A 14,612-nucleotide genomic window follows, 5' to 3' on the forward strand; every position below is an offset into this window, starting at 1 on the left:
TTCAGCGGACTACTTCCATCATGACAGACATGAAAGACGAAGACCCGGAAAAGCAGGGGTGTAGTTGGGCCCAGCTATGCCAGAAAAATGTTCCCACAGCATAACAGATCTGGTGGATCCCCCTCACTGTAGTGACCAAGCATTCCTGCTTTAAATTGAATTTGTCACATATCTGTAGGATGAGGCCGTTATTAAATCTGGTCTAAATCTCTTTACAGTATGTCCTGACAAACAAAGACACCTTTATCAAATATATGTATTATAATGTAAGTAAGTAAAATAATGTAAGTGATGTATTTCAAAGATAACTGTGTTTATGCAAAAATGTGGTTTGATCTTCATGGCAGTTAAATATATGAACTACACAAATATACTCAATGACAGCTTTTACAACAGGGCAATAGCCCTAATCAGTGCTAACAGCTGACCTGATTAGCTACCTCATTGGGCTTTTTTTTGTGGGGGGCAATAATGCACAATGAACATTCATTCTTTAATTTATTATTCATACCTTTTTTGCACTTTAAGGTTCACTGTGTTGTGTTTTTTTGTGTTTAGTGCCGACATGGGACAGTTTTCCAATTTCGTTATTGTACGAGGTATGACTGTGCAATGACAATTAAGAGTTATCTTAACTTTTATGTCATCATCGAAGTCAGAGAACCTCCTTAAGCAGCACAAATTTGATCAGATGTAGAAGAATAATTTTGTAACATTTTATTCCAACAAAACAGTTTTAGCTCATTAAAATTATCATTAATATTTTTAGTTCATGCCTTAAAACTTCAATAAGATTAACGTCTGACCATTTCTTGTATTTTTACCATTCAGTTCTTATATTTATGTTCTTTCTGTCATTATCTTTTTCCATCAGTCAACCTCTCCTAAGCTTAAGGTTGTGCTGCCCGGACATTCTTCTGTAAAAGGTCTTTGTACAATATGGCAAGACACTTGCCAATGAAATATTTTTAACTGAATTGAAGACTAAATGATTCAGATACCAAACTGGTGAGTCCCTACTGCTGGGGAGCAAACCCAGATCTTCAGAAATAATTACTGTAAATACTTATTTCAAGGTTTTTCATAGTTCACACCAATCAGCTTGCAAGATGATGATTAGTGGATGCAAAGTCATTTTAAGAGTCACACAGAATGCGTTACCTTGATAGAATTAACAGCAGCGAATGAAGCATACTGAAAAAAAGCCCATCAGCTTTAGTGATATTTAGTGGTAAAGTTGTGGCACATTCGCTAATACTTAATTTATTATCCCTTTGGTGTTTTTAACGCTCAACACCATCTAGTTTAATGTCTTCCTGCTTATGTTTAATCACTTTAATGTGATTGCTGAAAGAATGTTGGAGGCCAAGGTGGGAAAACATCCTGGGACTGCTGAAGTGGCTTTGACAGTAATGCAGCAGTGCTTACAGTTTGACATTTCTTTCTCCAGCGCCCAAACCGGATTCCAAAGGATATACACGTGGAGCCAGAAAGGTTTGCTGCAGAGCTGATCAGGAGACTGGAGGGTGTACTGAAGGAGAGGGAGGCTCAGGAGAAACTAGAGGAGCGACTGAAGAGAGTACAGTTGGTATGTTCTCTCCGTTTTCTGAAGCAGCGTGTACTATTGAAAGAACAATCAGATGCTGTATTTTGTTAATTCTGTCTAATTGATATGAATAAGAAGCATCCTTTAGCAGTTTCTACAGAGGTTCAGGCTGAATGGAACCACGTTTTCACTGAATGACCTCTAATATAGTCTCAACAGTGCAGAGCTATTAGTTACATATTCAAGTCAAGTGAGGAAGTGTTAGGAGCTGAATATTGCTACTACTGTGTAACGCAACTGAAGAACTTTAGGGGATAGGGGAAATTAAAGTATGAGTTCTTGAAGTATAAATGCTTTGGGGCAAAGGAACAATTATTTTTTATTTGCTTTATCATCAGTAATATGTCAGCTAATAATGAAAAATGCAGTACAGTGGCCTAAAGAACTAAACTTAAAACAACTTTAAACTTAAAATTTTTTCATTTGCAAAGCTTGAGTCAGAGATTGTTTGTGATTGCAACATGAAGGGCTGGTTTTAAAGATCAAATTTAAAGTCCTCATAGTGCAAATGGTAAAATCAAAGAGCTCTGTTTTCCCAATTTAGTAAGTTTGGTTTACTTTAATAAAAGAATACTTGAATAGATTGTGAAAGCTTATTGAAAAGCAGATTGCTGGTTGAAGTGTAACAGTAGATACTACCGATGCTTATTTCTGAGCCAGACTGTGAGGTGTGTGCTCGGCCGTTGAGCTTTAAGTCTTCAGTAACAAAGGAGACTTAAATCCACCTGGCCTTAATGAAATTAATGAGGCCAACCATTTGAATAGGGAATAAAAAAACATTATGAATCACTTGGAGAATTCTGTCCTTGGCCTGTCAGCAATCTGGCTTTGTCTGTGAATCAGATGGAGCACCTGCACATGCCGCCACTTGTAAGCCTGGAACAGTGAGCCGCCTGTTTGATGTCACTTGAATGGTGATGAAATGGTTCCTGAAACCACAAATGAAATCTCCCTCAGTGTACGGTGCCAAGTATTAAGTCTCAAGGCAGGCAATTTATGTGGGTAGGTATGAAAGGAAAGAAGGTGCCATCACGCAGCTGAGGGTTTGGCCTTTGGAAACGGGAGGCGAGGACGCCATTCATCAAGTAATACTTTGGAAATGTGAGCTTGGGTTTTAGCTTGTAAATGATGATATCAGAAGCATTAAAATGTGATATAGTTATGAAATTCGGTTTTTAAGGGTGTGCCATCTTGTTAAAAAATCCAAAATCTGATTTCATGACAATGCAACTTTTCAGCTTTCCACAGCTCCGTCATGCATTCTGCACAAAATGTGATTAGGACTTCACATAATGTAATTATTGTACGGAGTAAGTAAATTATTGGCAAAAGATTGTGAGCAGGGCTCTCATTGATTGCTTGAAATATCTGCTCGTCTCTTCTTCATTGTTCTGTGTGGATTTTTTGTGGGCTGAGCTAGCGCAGATATCCGGATGGAACGCGGAGATGTGAAAAAACATCAATTACTTAAAAACCTGCCAAAAAATATTTGGCTGCATGGGTCATATTTTGCAATACAGCTGCATCTAAGAAAGCCGTGGGCATGAGAAAGTTAACTGCATGTAGGAACAGGCTGAGTTTCCTTTTCACACAGTTGGAGTAAGAGGATGGCGAGCACAGAGGCAGCGCTCAAAAGATGGTTTGGCATGTTTACAAGTGAAGATCTATTGAAGGTTTATTTAATTATTGACATAACTGGCATGAAAGGTTTGAGCTTGTGCTGGTTAAAAATGAAATCTATCTCTACCTCTATAGATATTCTCTCTGCCAAAATGTTCCCGACTTTATACAGGATGCAAAATAAAAGGCGTATGGTGCTCATTTCTCCACCTACAATAAAATGTTTTCTCTTTAAACAAATTTCCCCGGGGGATTATGATGAATATATTATTATGAGAGTGAAACTGAATGCTTAAGGTCTTTACTGTCCCTCTGGACAACCTGCTGGCATGACTGTGGAGCTGTTTTTTTTTGTTGAGATTACAGGGGGCAGTAGGATTACATGATGGCTGTGTCATCAGTTTAGCTAAGTTTAACCACAAGTCGTGAGCCATTGTTGTAAATAGGTGCTCGTTTTGGTTTGGTGTAAACAGCATGTGTTTGAATAAGTGGAGAAATAGTTTTAAAGTGCTCATGTAAATCTACCGTTTGCTTAATGCTGCTTTGTTTAAATAGCCATGGGGCCTTATTGTATAGTAGTGAAGCATGCTAGTGCTAAGCTTAAAGATCATTCACATCAAGTATTATGTGGAAACAAGTTAGAAGAGGGGACATTATATATCATTCGTGATCCTGTCATGATCGATAATCTCTGATAGGGATTTATTTTTTCAACCATGAGTATCAAATAAAAATGCTCGAGCTCAAGTGTGGATTTCTAGAGACACTACACTCCTAGAAGTTTACATTTACATGTGTTATCATGGTTTGTTATGTGTCAGTATTTCATTTAGAATAAAGTATTTCTGTTAACAGAGGCGTGAGATCCTGGGCCATATAGGAATAACAACATGACCATTCAGTTCTTGTCTGGCATTCTCCATTCACTCTTTCCGTTTAACATTGCACGTCCTGCACTTCCTACAGTGCCTGCTTATCAAAACCTATTATGAAAGCCTGCAGCACCCCACCCTTTAAATCCCCCTGGAGACGGGTCTGTCAGAGAGTTTTGTCCCAGTCAGTCAGTGCTCGAGCTGTAGCAGTTGTACTTGTCATGACACGAAGCCACAGAAATATGCTCTTTGCGTACTGAAACGGTTGTATTCATAGATTGTCTCCACACTGCTGCATTAAGAACGACAACACACATTTCAACTTAAGGTTAAACCTGCCATCTGCAGGTTGAAATAAGTACTGCAGCTGCAGCCTGGTGGAATAACATCAATTATGCTGATAGTGCACATGTATGAATAAATAAAATGCATGTTTACATATTTTGTATTTCTTTGCTATATTATTTAAATATTCATTGTAACCCATGCTTCGAGAATATATACGTTATTTATAAATTAGGTTGCCCTTCTTTGTGTTTTCTGTTATATCTTGTGTTTATCTTTATCTAGATTTTCATTTCAAGGTTTTATCTTTTACATTGTGTGTATATGTGTTTGTGTGTTTGTGCTAAAGGAAGAGGAGGCTGACGAAGTCATGATGGCCACAGCAACATCATTATCCAGTCACAGGTTCCCCCCTGGTGCTTATTCACAGAATTACAACCCCCGCTATGCTGACAACACCTACAGCGGTCCTTTTGTCGGAGATGCTCATGAAGAAAACCCAGAGAGCATCTTGGACGACCACGTGCAGCGAGTCATGAAGACCCCGGGCTGCCAGTCGCCGGGAACCGGTCGTCATTCTCCAAAGTTGCGCTCACCAGACGGTTTCCCAGGGATAAAAGGGATTGGGCTGCCAGGCCAGAGTAAACATCCATCCAGGCACGGTTTCAAGGGAGAAACTAGCCACTTGTACCACCACAAACACCATAGCCACCACACAAGCGTGGGCAAGCCCAAAGAGCAGGTGGAGGCTGATTTAGTCACGCATGTGCATGGGAGCTTTCCCTGGAGCATCGAGTCAAGTCATTACGGATCAAAGTCTCGCAGCTATGCAGACGGCATGGGATCCAACCCCATGGAGTATGCAGGGTACATGTAAGGAACTAAGTAAAACTGAATTCACACATGAAAAATACCTGTTGTTTTCTACTTATCACTTATTTATTTTCTATTTTACAGCGGGAGAGGTGGCTCCCAGTGTAAAAGAGCATTCAAGAGAGGTGAGGAATTGCGGCCTTACGACATGCCGGGGCCTGGAGAGGAGATGGAGAAAAACCAGAAGATCCTTTTGTGGCTGATGGAAGGACAGAAAGAAATGGTTCAACATAAGAGAAGCCCATATGGGTCAGTGATTACCTTTTATTGGAAAATATGCATTTTTTCCTTTTTTTAATTAAATAAATCTAAAACATTTTAGACATGTGCTCATGCCGCTACGTCACCAGTGCTTTTGTGTTCTTGGTTTAAAATATTGGTTCTTCTTGCTCGAGTGTTTTTTTTAAGATAAGATAAGCATGTTTCCTTATTTTAAGGAATAAATTCCTGATGTGTTTTTCATCATAGGAGCACCACTGGGTCCAAAAGGACTGTTGGACATGAAGGATCCCGCCTCGGCTCAACAGAGCGGTCAGGGTCGATGCATCCGTGCATCAGTGGCCAGCTGCGGAACAATGTGCATCCATCTCACCCTTTCATCCAGGATCCCACCATGCCGCCCAACCCAGCTCCCAGCCCCCTCATTCAGCTGGAGGAGGTTTGCCGGCGACTCGAGGAGGAGAAGATGAAGTCTGGAACATTGCAGCCTAAGCAAAGGTAAAAGAACAGATATGACTCATGTCCACTTGTTTAGTTCTTCAGTTTTTCCAAAGAATATAATATTCTGCCATATCTGTACCCTGCTCTGTCGTACTTGTGACAATTGCTCCCCTCTTCGGCTCTGGGAACTAAGTCATTGCTGGCTGTCAGCAGATATAAATCTCAGATATATTGTGAAATACTGAGAGATTTAAGAGGCACAGACAAGCTTGTGTAATCCGTTTGAAAAGGGTTTGAATGTCACGGATCGTAATTTATATATATTAGTTAAGCCACAAAAGAGAAAGCCAGCCCTTTCCCTGTTATCTAGTGAAAAGCTTTAGACCGTGCACCTCTTTTTTTTTTTAAGCTGGTCTGTGTCTAACCACTGGGGTTTTTTGGTCTCTCAGGTATGTGCTGGAGGTGATCCAGAGGGGTCGCACAGCAGTCAGGCCCATCCTCTAATCCGATTACTTTTTTCAAGTAACGAGTAAAGTAAGGGATTACTATTGCAAAAACGGTAATTAGATTACCGTTACTTTCCCGTAAGCACGCTGCGTTACTGCGTTACTAAAACCGTGATTTTTTTGCAAGAATGTCTCATGACAGTGACGTAAGCGAGTGCGACGTTCGTGACAACAGCTGTGTGCAGATCAACAATGGATAACATATCGAGTGCGGGAGAGAGTATGAGCATGCAGCGTTTAAAGCGTGGAAGTACTGACCTTATTTTGAGTTTGATTCCATAAAAAGTGACAAAAACACTGTCCGTTGTGCGTGGGAAGAAAACTTCTTTTTACAGCGAAAAAACCCCCTAAACTTCCAAGCAAGCACCAAGTGCGCTACGACTGTAATGGGAAATTCACAGAGAAACTCGCGGATTCTTCAACTGACCGCCGCAGCACACCTGCACCAGGGCAAACCTCCACCTACCCCACTCCTGCTTTACAGGTGAAAATAGAGCAACAGGACCGCTAGTCTTTGATTTTATTTATTTTCTGCTGTGTTTTACTTGCATCTTTTGAAAGAGTGAGTGTAAACACAAAAAAATATTTTATTTTATGTGCTGGAATGTGCAGAAAATAGGTTTAAATGTTAAACAAATTTCTTCCAGTGTTGCATATAATTACATTTTTGCTTGATGCATAAAGTTAAAAGATTAAAACTAATAAAACAAGTTTTAAAAAGAGACTTTTCCATTTGATTACATTTTGTATAATGGATTATGCAGAAAAAGTAGAATTGGGTTGAAAGATCCATTGCTTTATCACCTATTCAGGTTGTAAATCGTGTTTTTAAAAAGTAACTAAGTAACTAAGTAATTAATTACTTTTGAAAATAAGTAATCAGTAAAGTAACGGGATTACTTTTTGGGGGAAGTAACCAGTAATTAGTTACTGATTACTTTTTTCAAGTAACTTGACCACCACTGGTCAGGCTCAGTTCAGCGTTGTACCTGCAGTTTCAGACAGCGAGCTCTCCGAGCCCGAGTACGTCCACTGTGTTCCACAAATAGCTTTTAACATTGTATGCGACATGTTAAGTCAGTGGAAATTAATGGACAGATAGCACATTTTACGCACTTTCCTGCAGAACTGCCTTTTGCAGTGTTGTTACTGATTTAATAACAGTGGTTTTACTGTTAACTTTATGTGGCAGCCAATGGGAAGAATATTTTCATGGTATAAGGTTTATCATTTCCTCAACTGCTCATAAATAAATTGATCAGACTTGAAGGCTGAGAACATCAGATTTTTTTGGTGATTAGTTTCTGTGAAGACCACAAAAAAAATTAGATCACAGAGGAAGTAGGAGTGTATGTTTTCTGTGTTCCCGGAGCGGCAGACTAGCTAGAGTATTACAGAAAGGATCTGTTTTTTGAGGTTATTTGAGAAACACGTATTTCTGTTTAATGTCTGACTGCCTGATAGCTGCTTAACAGATGAGGAAGAGCATGAGAACTGCAGATGAAAGAACGATTACGTGACACCACCAGTGGGCGAATCCTCCTGTTAGATTTGCGAGGACTGGGATTCATTTACTGACCGGACCTTTCCATAACTCCAGTACACACCTCTAAAGAAATTACTTAAAGATGACAGCAAAATTGGAATACAGAAAATATGAAGGATAATAGGATAATAATAATAGTATTTAGGAATTATAATTATATATAATTCTAAATTATAAATATATAATTTCTGATACTTTTGGTGAGATGGCTGTGGGCTGGGGGGTATACTGGAAACCCTGCATCACTGGCAGTATAAAAGCTGGGCGTAGCCACTGTTGTCACTTATTTTCTTGTAAATTGTTTTGTCATCACCATGTTAATATTTTGAAACTGAGCTTGTTATTCACGATTCATTAGCATATGAGCCCTTTTAGATGGGCCATATTTTACAAAATGAACTTTATTCACTGTGACCCAAAATGACGGAGCCTCTAAACCTGAGGTGTCACACTCGTTTTACATTGCGGGACACATACAGCCCATTTTGATCTTAAGTGGGCCGGACCAGTGAAACTCCGCCTTCCTGTCAGTGTAAAGAAGTTCCATGTCCGTTTTTCTACGTGATAACGAAAAGGCTCCTGCGACAAAGAAAGAAATCTGTCAGCATGACTCTTTGGACTTAAATTGTAAGAAATAAATGTGTAAAATTACAAAACAACTTCTGTTAGCTCATTGCCCAGACTGTCCTTTTTTTTCAGCTGTAGTCGTAAAAAAATGTCTATAGTAGATAGTGAAAAGCAGAAAATATTCTGTAATTTGATTATTTATTGTTTAATTACTTTGTGTAGTATGAATGACCACAAGGGAGGTTTTTATCAATAAGAAAAGCTGGAAAAAATATGAAAATACAGTTAAAAGTCCAAAATGTCTGCTTGTGCTTGTTTGTGGTGAGCAGCAGATCAAACAAGTTAAGACACTGAGCCACTGCTCTGTGCCACATGCAGATATTCCTGCATCTCTGCCATTCAAAGACACTTTGTATATAGTTTATTTTATGTAATATTCAGTATTATAAATTAAGTTGCTTTCAATGAAGTGTTTTTATGCATTTTCTCCTACTATGGAGAACACACATGAGGTTTAAGGCCTGGACATGTTTGACATCTTTTGTCCTCCACGGTGGAAAATGACTCAAAATAAAAACTGGAATCACTTTAGGCATCTCCTAATTTAATAAATTCTGCAATCAGCTTTGCAGTCTCCAATATCACTGAAATGCACCTTGATGATCACTTTTGAGTTTACTTCTGTGTACCTGGCCTGTATGTCTATACTGGCTGGCTTCAGAACGTGTGCCCCCCTTTCTTGCTTCCCATAAAGGTACGATCACAGTTGGTCTTTGCATGTGATTGGCCGAATGGTGTGCCCATCAAAATAAAGTCCCACTCCTTCCTGGATTCTCAGCAGGGCTGAAGATTCGGCTCGCACATACCAATGGGCCATTAATAATTGACATATGAAATTATCTCACTCGCCTGATACAATTATATCCGGCCCACGGGCCATATGTTTGACACCGCTGCTCTAAACTTATCTGGAAAGTGTTGACTGAGGTCAGAGCTGAGAGCAGTTTTGCCTCAGATTTCTACAGATTCGATTTTCTTCACTTTTCAGACTCAGAAGCTTTTATGCTCTTTGTGCTGTGTACTGTTATTAGATTATTTGAAGTGTCTTATTAAAGAAGCTTAAAGGCTTGGTTCTCACAGAAATTCTGCAGTCATAAGTATCTTCTCTCTAATCTTTCTGTGATTTATAACTAGATTTATGGATGTTTACTTGAGGGAGCATATTTGAGGTGGATAATGACATCTTTGGTAAATGTGACACTGAATCCAAAAGCATGCATGTCGTGTTTGCATGACCAGCTGTGACTCACAAGGATGAGGATTTTGGAAGCAAATTGTGATTATCAGGCTTAATTTGCATCCGCAATTCTTGCAGAAAAGAGAAAATCATGCGGCAGAGATGTATTTATATGAATGCATCAAAACCAATGTATGTATCCTATTATGAAAGCTGTGTGTTTAGATCGATGGAAAAACGGCCACCTGCATTTTGCCATCTGTTAGAGGCCAGATGGATGCGATGCTATGTAAATGCACTCCCACAGTAACGTGTTGACTAATGATAGCTGTTTATTCATTGACATCTCTCAGCTGTGATTATTGGCCTTGATTCATCATGAAATCGCAGGTTATAAATTGCGGACAAAAATCAGTTTATATCTGAAACTTTCTGTAACTTGAATTTAGTTTGTTAGAAAACAGACAAAGTTATACCATCAAGTTTGTAGCAAAAAAAGCCTTTCCAATCCATGAATTTGATTCGTCTTTTTTCTGCTGTTTCAGTAACTTTTTGTCACAACTGTCACTCCTCTAAGTCTCAGCAAACTCTATTCAAAGTGGACTTTTTCCCTCTGTGTGTCTTTTAAGTGAAAAATGTTTTACATAGCTTTGGACATGAGAGAACTTCAAATGTTCTATAAAAAAAAATCTCTCTTTACTCTTTTCAGACATAAAGCTACTAAAAAGCAGCCATGTGAAAACATTACTGTGGCGTACTACTTCTGTGAGGAGCTGATACCTTACAGGACTTCTGTCAAAGGGAGGGTTGTCACGCTGGGCCAGTTCAAAGAACTGCTAACAAAGAAAGGAAATTACAGGTGAGAGACTCACGGTGCTACTGGGTAACATGTGCGCGGTGTCTTCTGGTATCGAAGAAAGTCAAGTTGACCTTGTATTATTTTTTTTCTCTTTTTAGGTATTATTTCAAGAAGGTAAGCGATGAGTTTGACTGTGGGGTGGTGTTTGAAGAGGTACGTGAAGATGACGCTATCCTGCCCATCTTTGAGGAGAAGATCATTGGCAAAGTGGAAAAAGTTGACTAAATTTTAAAGAAGAGAGAGCCGAGTAGCCAGCGTATGATGGACTGAGGAGAAAGTGGATGGTGAAGAGGAAGTGCTTTACAAAGGAGAATGGATAAGGAGGAGAGAAAAAAGTGATTCTGCAAAGATGGATCCAGAGTCAGAAGATTACAGTAGTGGTCATTGACTTCTGTATCACGGCTGCAGTGAAGTTGGACTTGAAGAAGAAAGATCTCATTTTCTTCTTGGAGTGTAATGTAGCATTGTAAAGTTTACTAGAAAACAAGAACAAAAAGTGCTACTAATGCTATGTATTTTTGATAATGACTTATCAAAGGGTTTCCTTTCTAAAATAACTGCACTTGTAATTTTTATATGTATTGATACCAGATGTGTACAGTTTGTGTTAAAATACAGCAAAAATTTTCTATCTATTTAAGTATTTAAATTGCTACTTTTAAACCTAATTAAAGCTGAAGCGTTGCCCCTCGTGAAGACGATCCGAATCCTCGATTGGGCTGATTCTTGTTTTCTTTTTTTCATTAATTGTAAGAGCCCTCTGGATGCTAATGTTTGTGACTTTCAAAGTGCTTTTAATACTTCGCTTATCAGAACTTTATTTAGAGGCATTAAATCAGACTGCTTGTTCGTTATATTATATACTACTGACTCGGTGTAGAGCTTCTAAAGAACCCATTCCTGCAACCCAGTGCAGTAATGTCACATTTTATTAATGTATTTAAAAATATATTTCAAAAGTCCAATACAGAACAGATTATAATGTCTGTCTTATGGCTCAGTCACACATGAGTAAAAGTAGGACGGCAACCTTCTTGCAACTAGAAAAAACTGTCTGATTGCACTGAATTTGTTTGCTGTTGGACTGCAAGTAGTTATGGCCACAAGCTGGTCCACCTTTTGGACCACCCTCAACCTGTGGGTGACCACTTTTGATCTCCCCTGCCATTTGAACAGGGCTAAGCAGTCACGATTTGAGTTGGACTGACTGCAGTCACTCTTAGATCAGCAAAGACTGACACATATCTGCCATTTCATTTATAAATGCAGACAGACTGCAAACATATTCCAGTCATTCTGAGTCAGTCTTCCTGCCTTGCATCGTTTTGCATTAGGGGACTTGATAGGTTGTCAAGCACCCATGCTATTTTGCAGTTAAATTACTGTCCTGCAGAAACTATGTCACTGTTTTTGGAGGAGTCTGTGTTTCATATCTGTGAGGTTCTGGCTGGACTGTGAATGTAAGTAGTTAATGTGAATTTCTGTGTATGTAGCTGGGAACAGATTTTCTCTTTTTGGCGATTTATTGCGTGCCAACTTGACCCCAACGAAAGTTGCTTTAAAAACGGCAACTTACTGCATCTGGTTGAAGCAACCGTTACCAAGGCAACAAGACCACAAGTTTATTGCATGTGGCTTCAATTATTTTTTTTGTCGCAGTCTCTCAGCCACTGTTTTCCCTGGTATAGGTGACTGTAACAGAGAACAACCATATCCTCCATACATTTCACAAACATGAGATGCTCAATATATAATCCAGTAAAACAGTAACGCAGCTTTATTGGGTTAAATTCTGGTTTATTGTAAACTGTATTTTTCTGTTTTGCTGTATCTGGCATGTAAGTGTGGCTTATTGCTATGTTCTTTAAGACTTGTCCACTACATTGCTTTTATCCTAAATTAGACTTAACAGGTGAAAATGGATGCAATAATAGTGATGAAAAAGTTGTGATTAAAAATTCCAAGGTGAATACCTATGCAACTTGGTTTATAATTTTGGTTACTTGACAACAACAACAACAACAACAAAAAACATTAGGTGTTTGCGTTTTTTAAGTCAACATAAGCACATTAAATAGAAAAAAATATATAATTAAAGACTTCACATAAGAACTGTCAGGCTATAAAAAGTCAGTATCAATAAATAAAATAAAGCCAACATTTGAAACGGCACGAGATCTTTAAAGGTTTTGCAGATTTTTCGTTCTAATTATTTATTGACTTGTGTAAAACTGCTATTGCCAGTTAAAATTCTAACTTTTGCTTGTTTGAGGTAAACAAGTTTTAATTTTTTTTTAAAGTTTGAATTTTTAAGTTTTAATTATAGAATCTATTTGGACATCTTGATGCCAAAAAGCATCTCAATATCAATTTCAAGTTTATTTTTTGTCTTTTCAACTTTGAGGTCCTTAGTTGGCTGGTAAATTAATAAGGGACTGCACTAAGAGCTCATGTCTACTCGATAGCCTGTTCTAGCTTATAACAGTCACATATTGTGCCTGACAGGACATGTTTATTGATGTTTAGTAAATTTGTGAGGGACACGTTAAACCAAAGAGGAGGAAAAGGAGGCAAATGCTCATAAATGTTAAAGTCTTATTTCCAAAATAGCTGTAAATGAAAGCCTACAGCATTGATTTGATTTCAGCAACTTGTTTCAAAAAAGGTGGGACAGTTTCATAATATACAAACATGTAAAATGTATTATCCAAGTAACAGGGTTTAAAACATTTAGGCTTGAATATATTTGAATAATACGATTTTACTACAGTAGTTATGGTGTTTTTCCACCTGTTTGTATTTTCTGACTTTTTTTAATTTGACACCAGGTTTATACTGAAATATCTCACACAACAAAAGTCAGCTAGGGTATCTAAGGTGACATTAAGATTCGAGGCCTCCATGTTTTATTTTTTCTTATTTTCTGTTCTTCCTCATTGTGCTGAAGCAGTGTGCTATAATGAGTGTGCATTCCTTTGTAATGGAAAGACCGGTGGGCCTTGAATTCAAAGTGCTGTATTGTGTGCGTTGTTGCGTGGAACCTTGTGTAAAGAATGCCTGCTTTTTTTTCTTGACATGCTGCTTTTTTTAGATTTCTAATTTAAGTTTAATATATGAAGTGCATTAGCCTTCTGTTGTCGTTTGCCTGGTAAATTGTGCATTTAACAAATTGAAATTCCCATTTATTGTTTCTTTTAAAATATCAACTCTATCATCAGTCTTACTGTAAAAGTCCCAGAAGTGAACTTCTCTTATTTAAGATCAGTATGTGCATAACAAACAGCAGAGTGCCTTTATTGCTATGCTAATGATGTCTTTAGTGTAACTTTCAGAGGGATATGGGGACGAGCTTTAATTTTGCATTGCCATGAGTTTAATTCAGTATTTGTAACAGTTCCACCTTTTAATGTAAATATGTAAAACTTAAATTGCCCCTGACCAGCAGCCCAATCATCACATTCAGTACCTTGGACTGGTTTCTGTTCAATGACTGGCATGGGAACCATTCGAGGTACCAATAAATACTTGCAATAAAAAAGCACTTGTGTTCAATACAAATTGTTCCGCTGCATCTTTATTTGCTGAACTGGTTGCATAGTAGTGAGTGTTGTGGCACAATAAAATTTGTAGCCGTGCTAGGAAATTTAAAGGTTTTGTCAACACCCCAAGTGCTTTTGGTCAGATGAGATGAAGCGAGAGCTCTCTGGGCATAGAGACGCTACTTACATTCGTCATTGCTTTATCTTCCAACATGACAGTGAGCCAAAACATATGTCGCTCCCGGTGAAGAACAGCCTCAAGAAGACCAGAGTGAACATTACTGACTGCCCTGCACAAAGCCCTGACTTATTTATCTGTGGGGTGAAGTGAAGGTTGAGGTCCATGCCAGAGAACCATTAAATCTGGGGGATTTGACGAAAGAAGAATGGACTGGGATTGCTCAGGAGACGTGTGTGAGACTTGTTGAAAACTCAAATGACT

The 14,612-nt window shown here is 38.5% G+C and overlaps 1 protein-coding gene across 8 annotated transcripts in view; it reads left to right on the forward strand.

Moving 5' to 3' along the window:
• The window catches only part of axin1 (axin 1), a 35,626-nt gene extending 21,441 nt beyond the window's left edge, over positions 1-14,185 (forward strand). For 7 of the 8 annotated variants that reach the window (XM_025906359.1, XM_019357754.2, XM_025906357.1 and 4 more), the window contains 6 exons: positions 1,451-1,588; positions 4,733-5,256; positions 5,341-5,505; positions 5,725-5,973; positions 10,482-10,631; positions 10,730-14,185. In XM_025906359.1, coding sequence (XP_025762144.1) covers positions 1,451-1,588; positions 4,733-5,256; positions 5,341-5,505; positions 5,725-5,973; positions 10,482-10,631; positions 10,730-10,856 — 1,353 coding nt within the window. In that variant the 3' untranslated portion in view covers positions 10,857-14,185. The remainder of the gene's footprint in view (positions 1-1,450; positions 1,589-4,732; positions 5,257-5,340; positions 5,506-5,724; positions 5,974-10,481; positions 10,632-10,729) is intronic. The other variant, XM_025906360.1, reaches the window with a different exon arrangement.
• Positions 14,186-14,612: the final 427 nt, after the last annotated feature.

This window comes from Oreochromis niloticus, linkage group LG4, assembly GCF_001858045.2.
Source record: "Oreochromis niloticus isolate F11D_XX linkage group LG4, O_niloticus_UMD_NMBU, whole genome shotgun sequence".
Lineage (NCBI taxonomy): Eukaryota > Metazoa > Chordata > Actinopteri > Cichliformes > Cichlidae > Oreochromis > Oreochromis niloticus.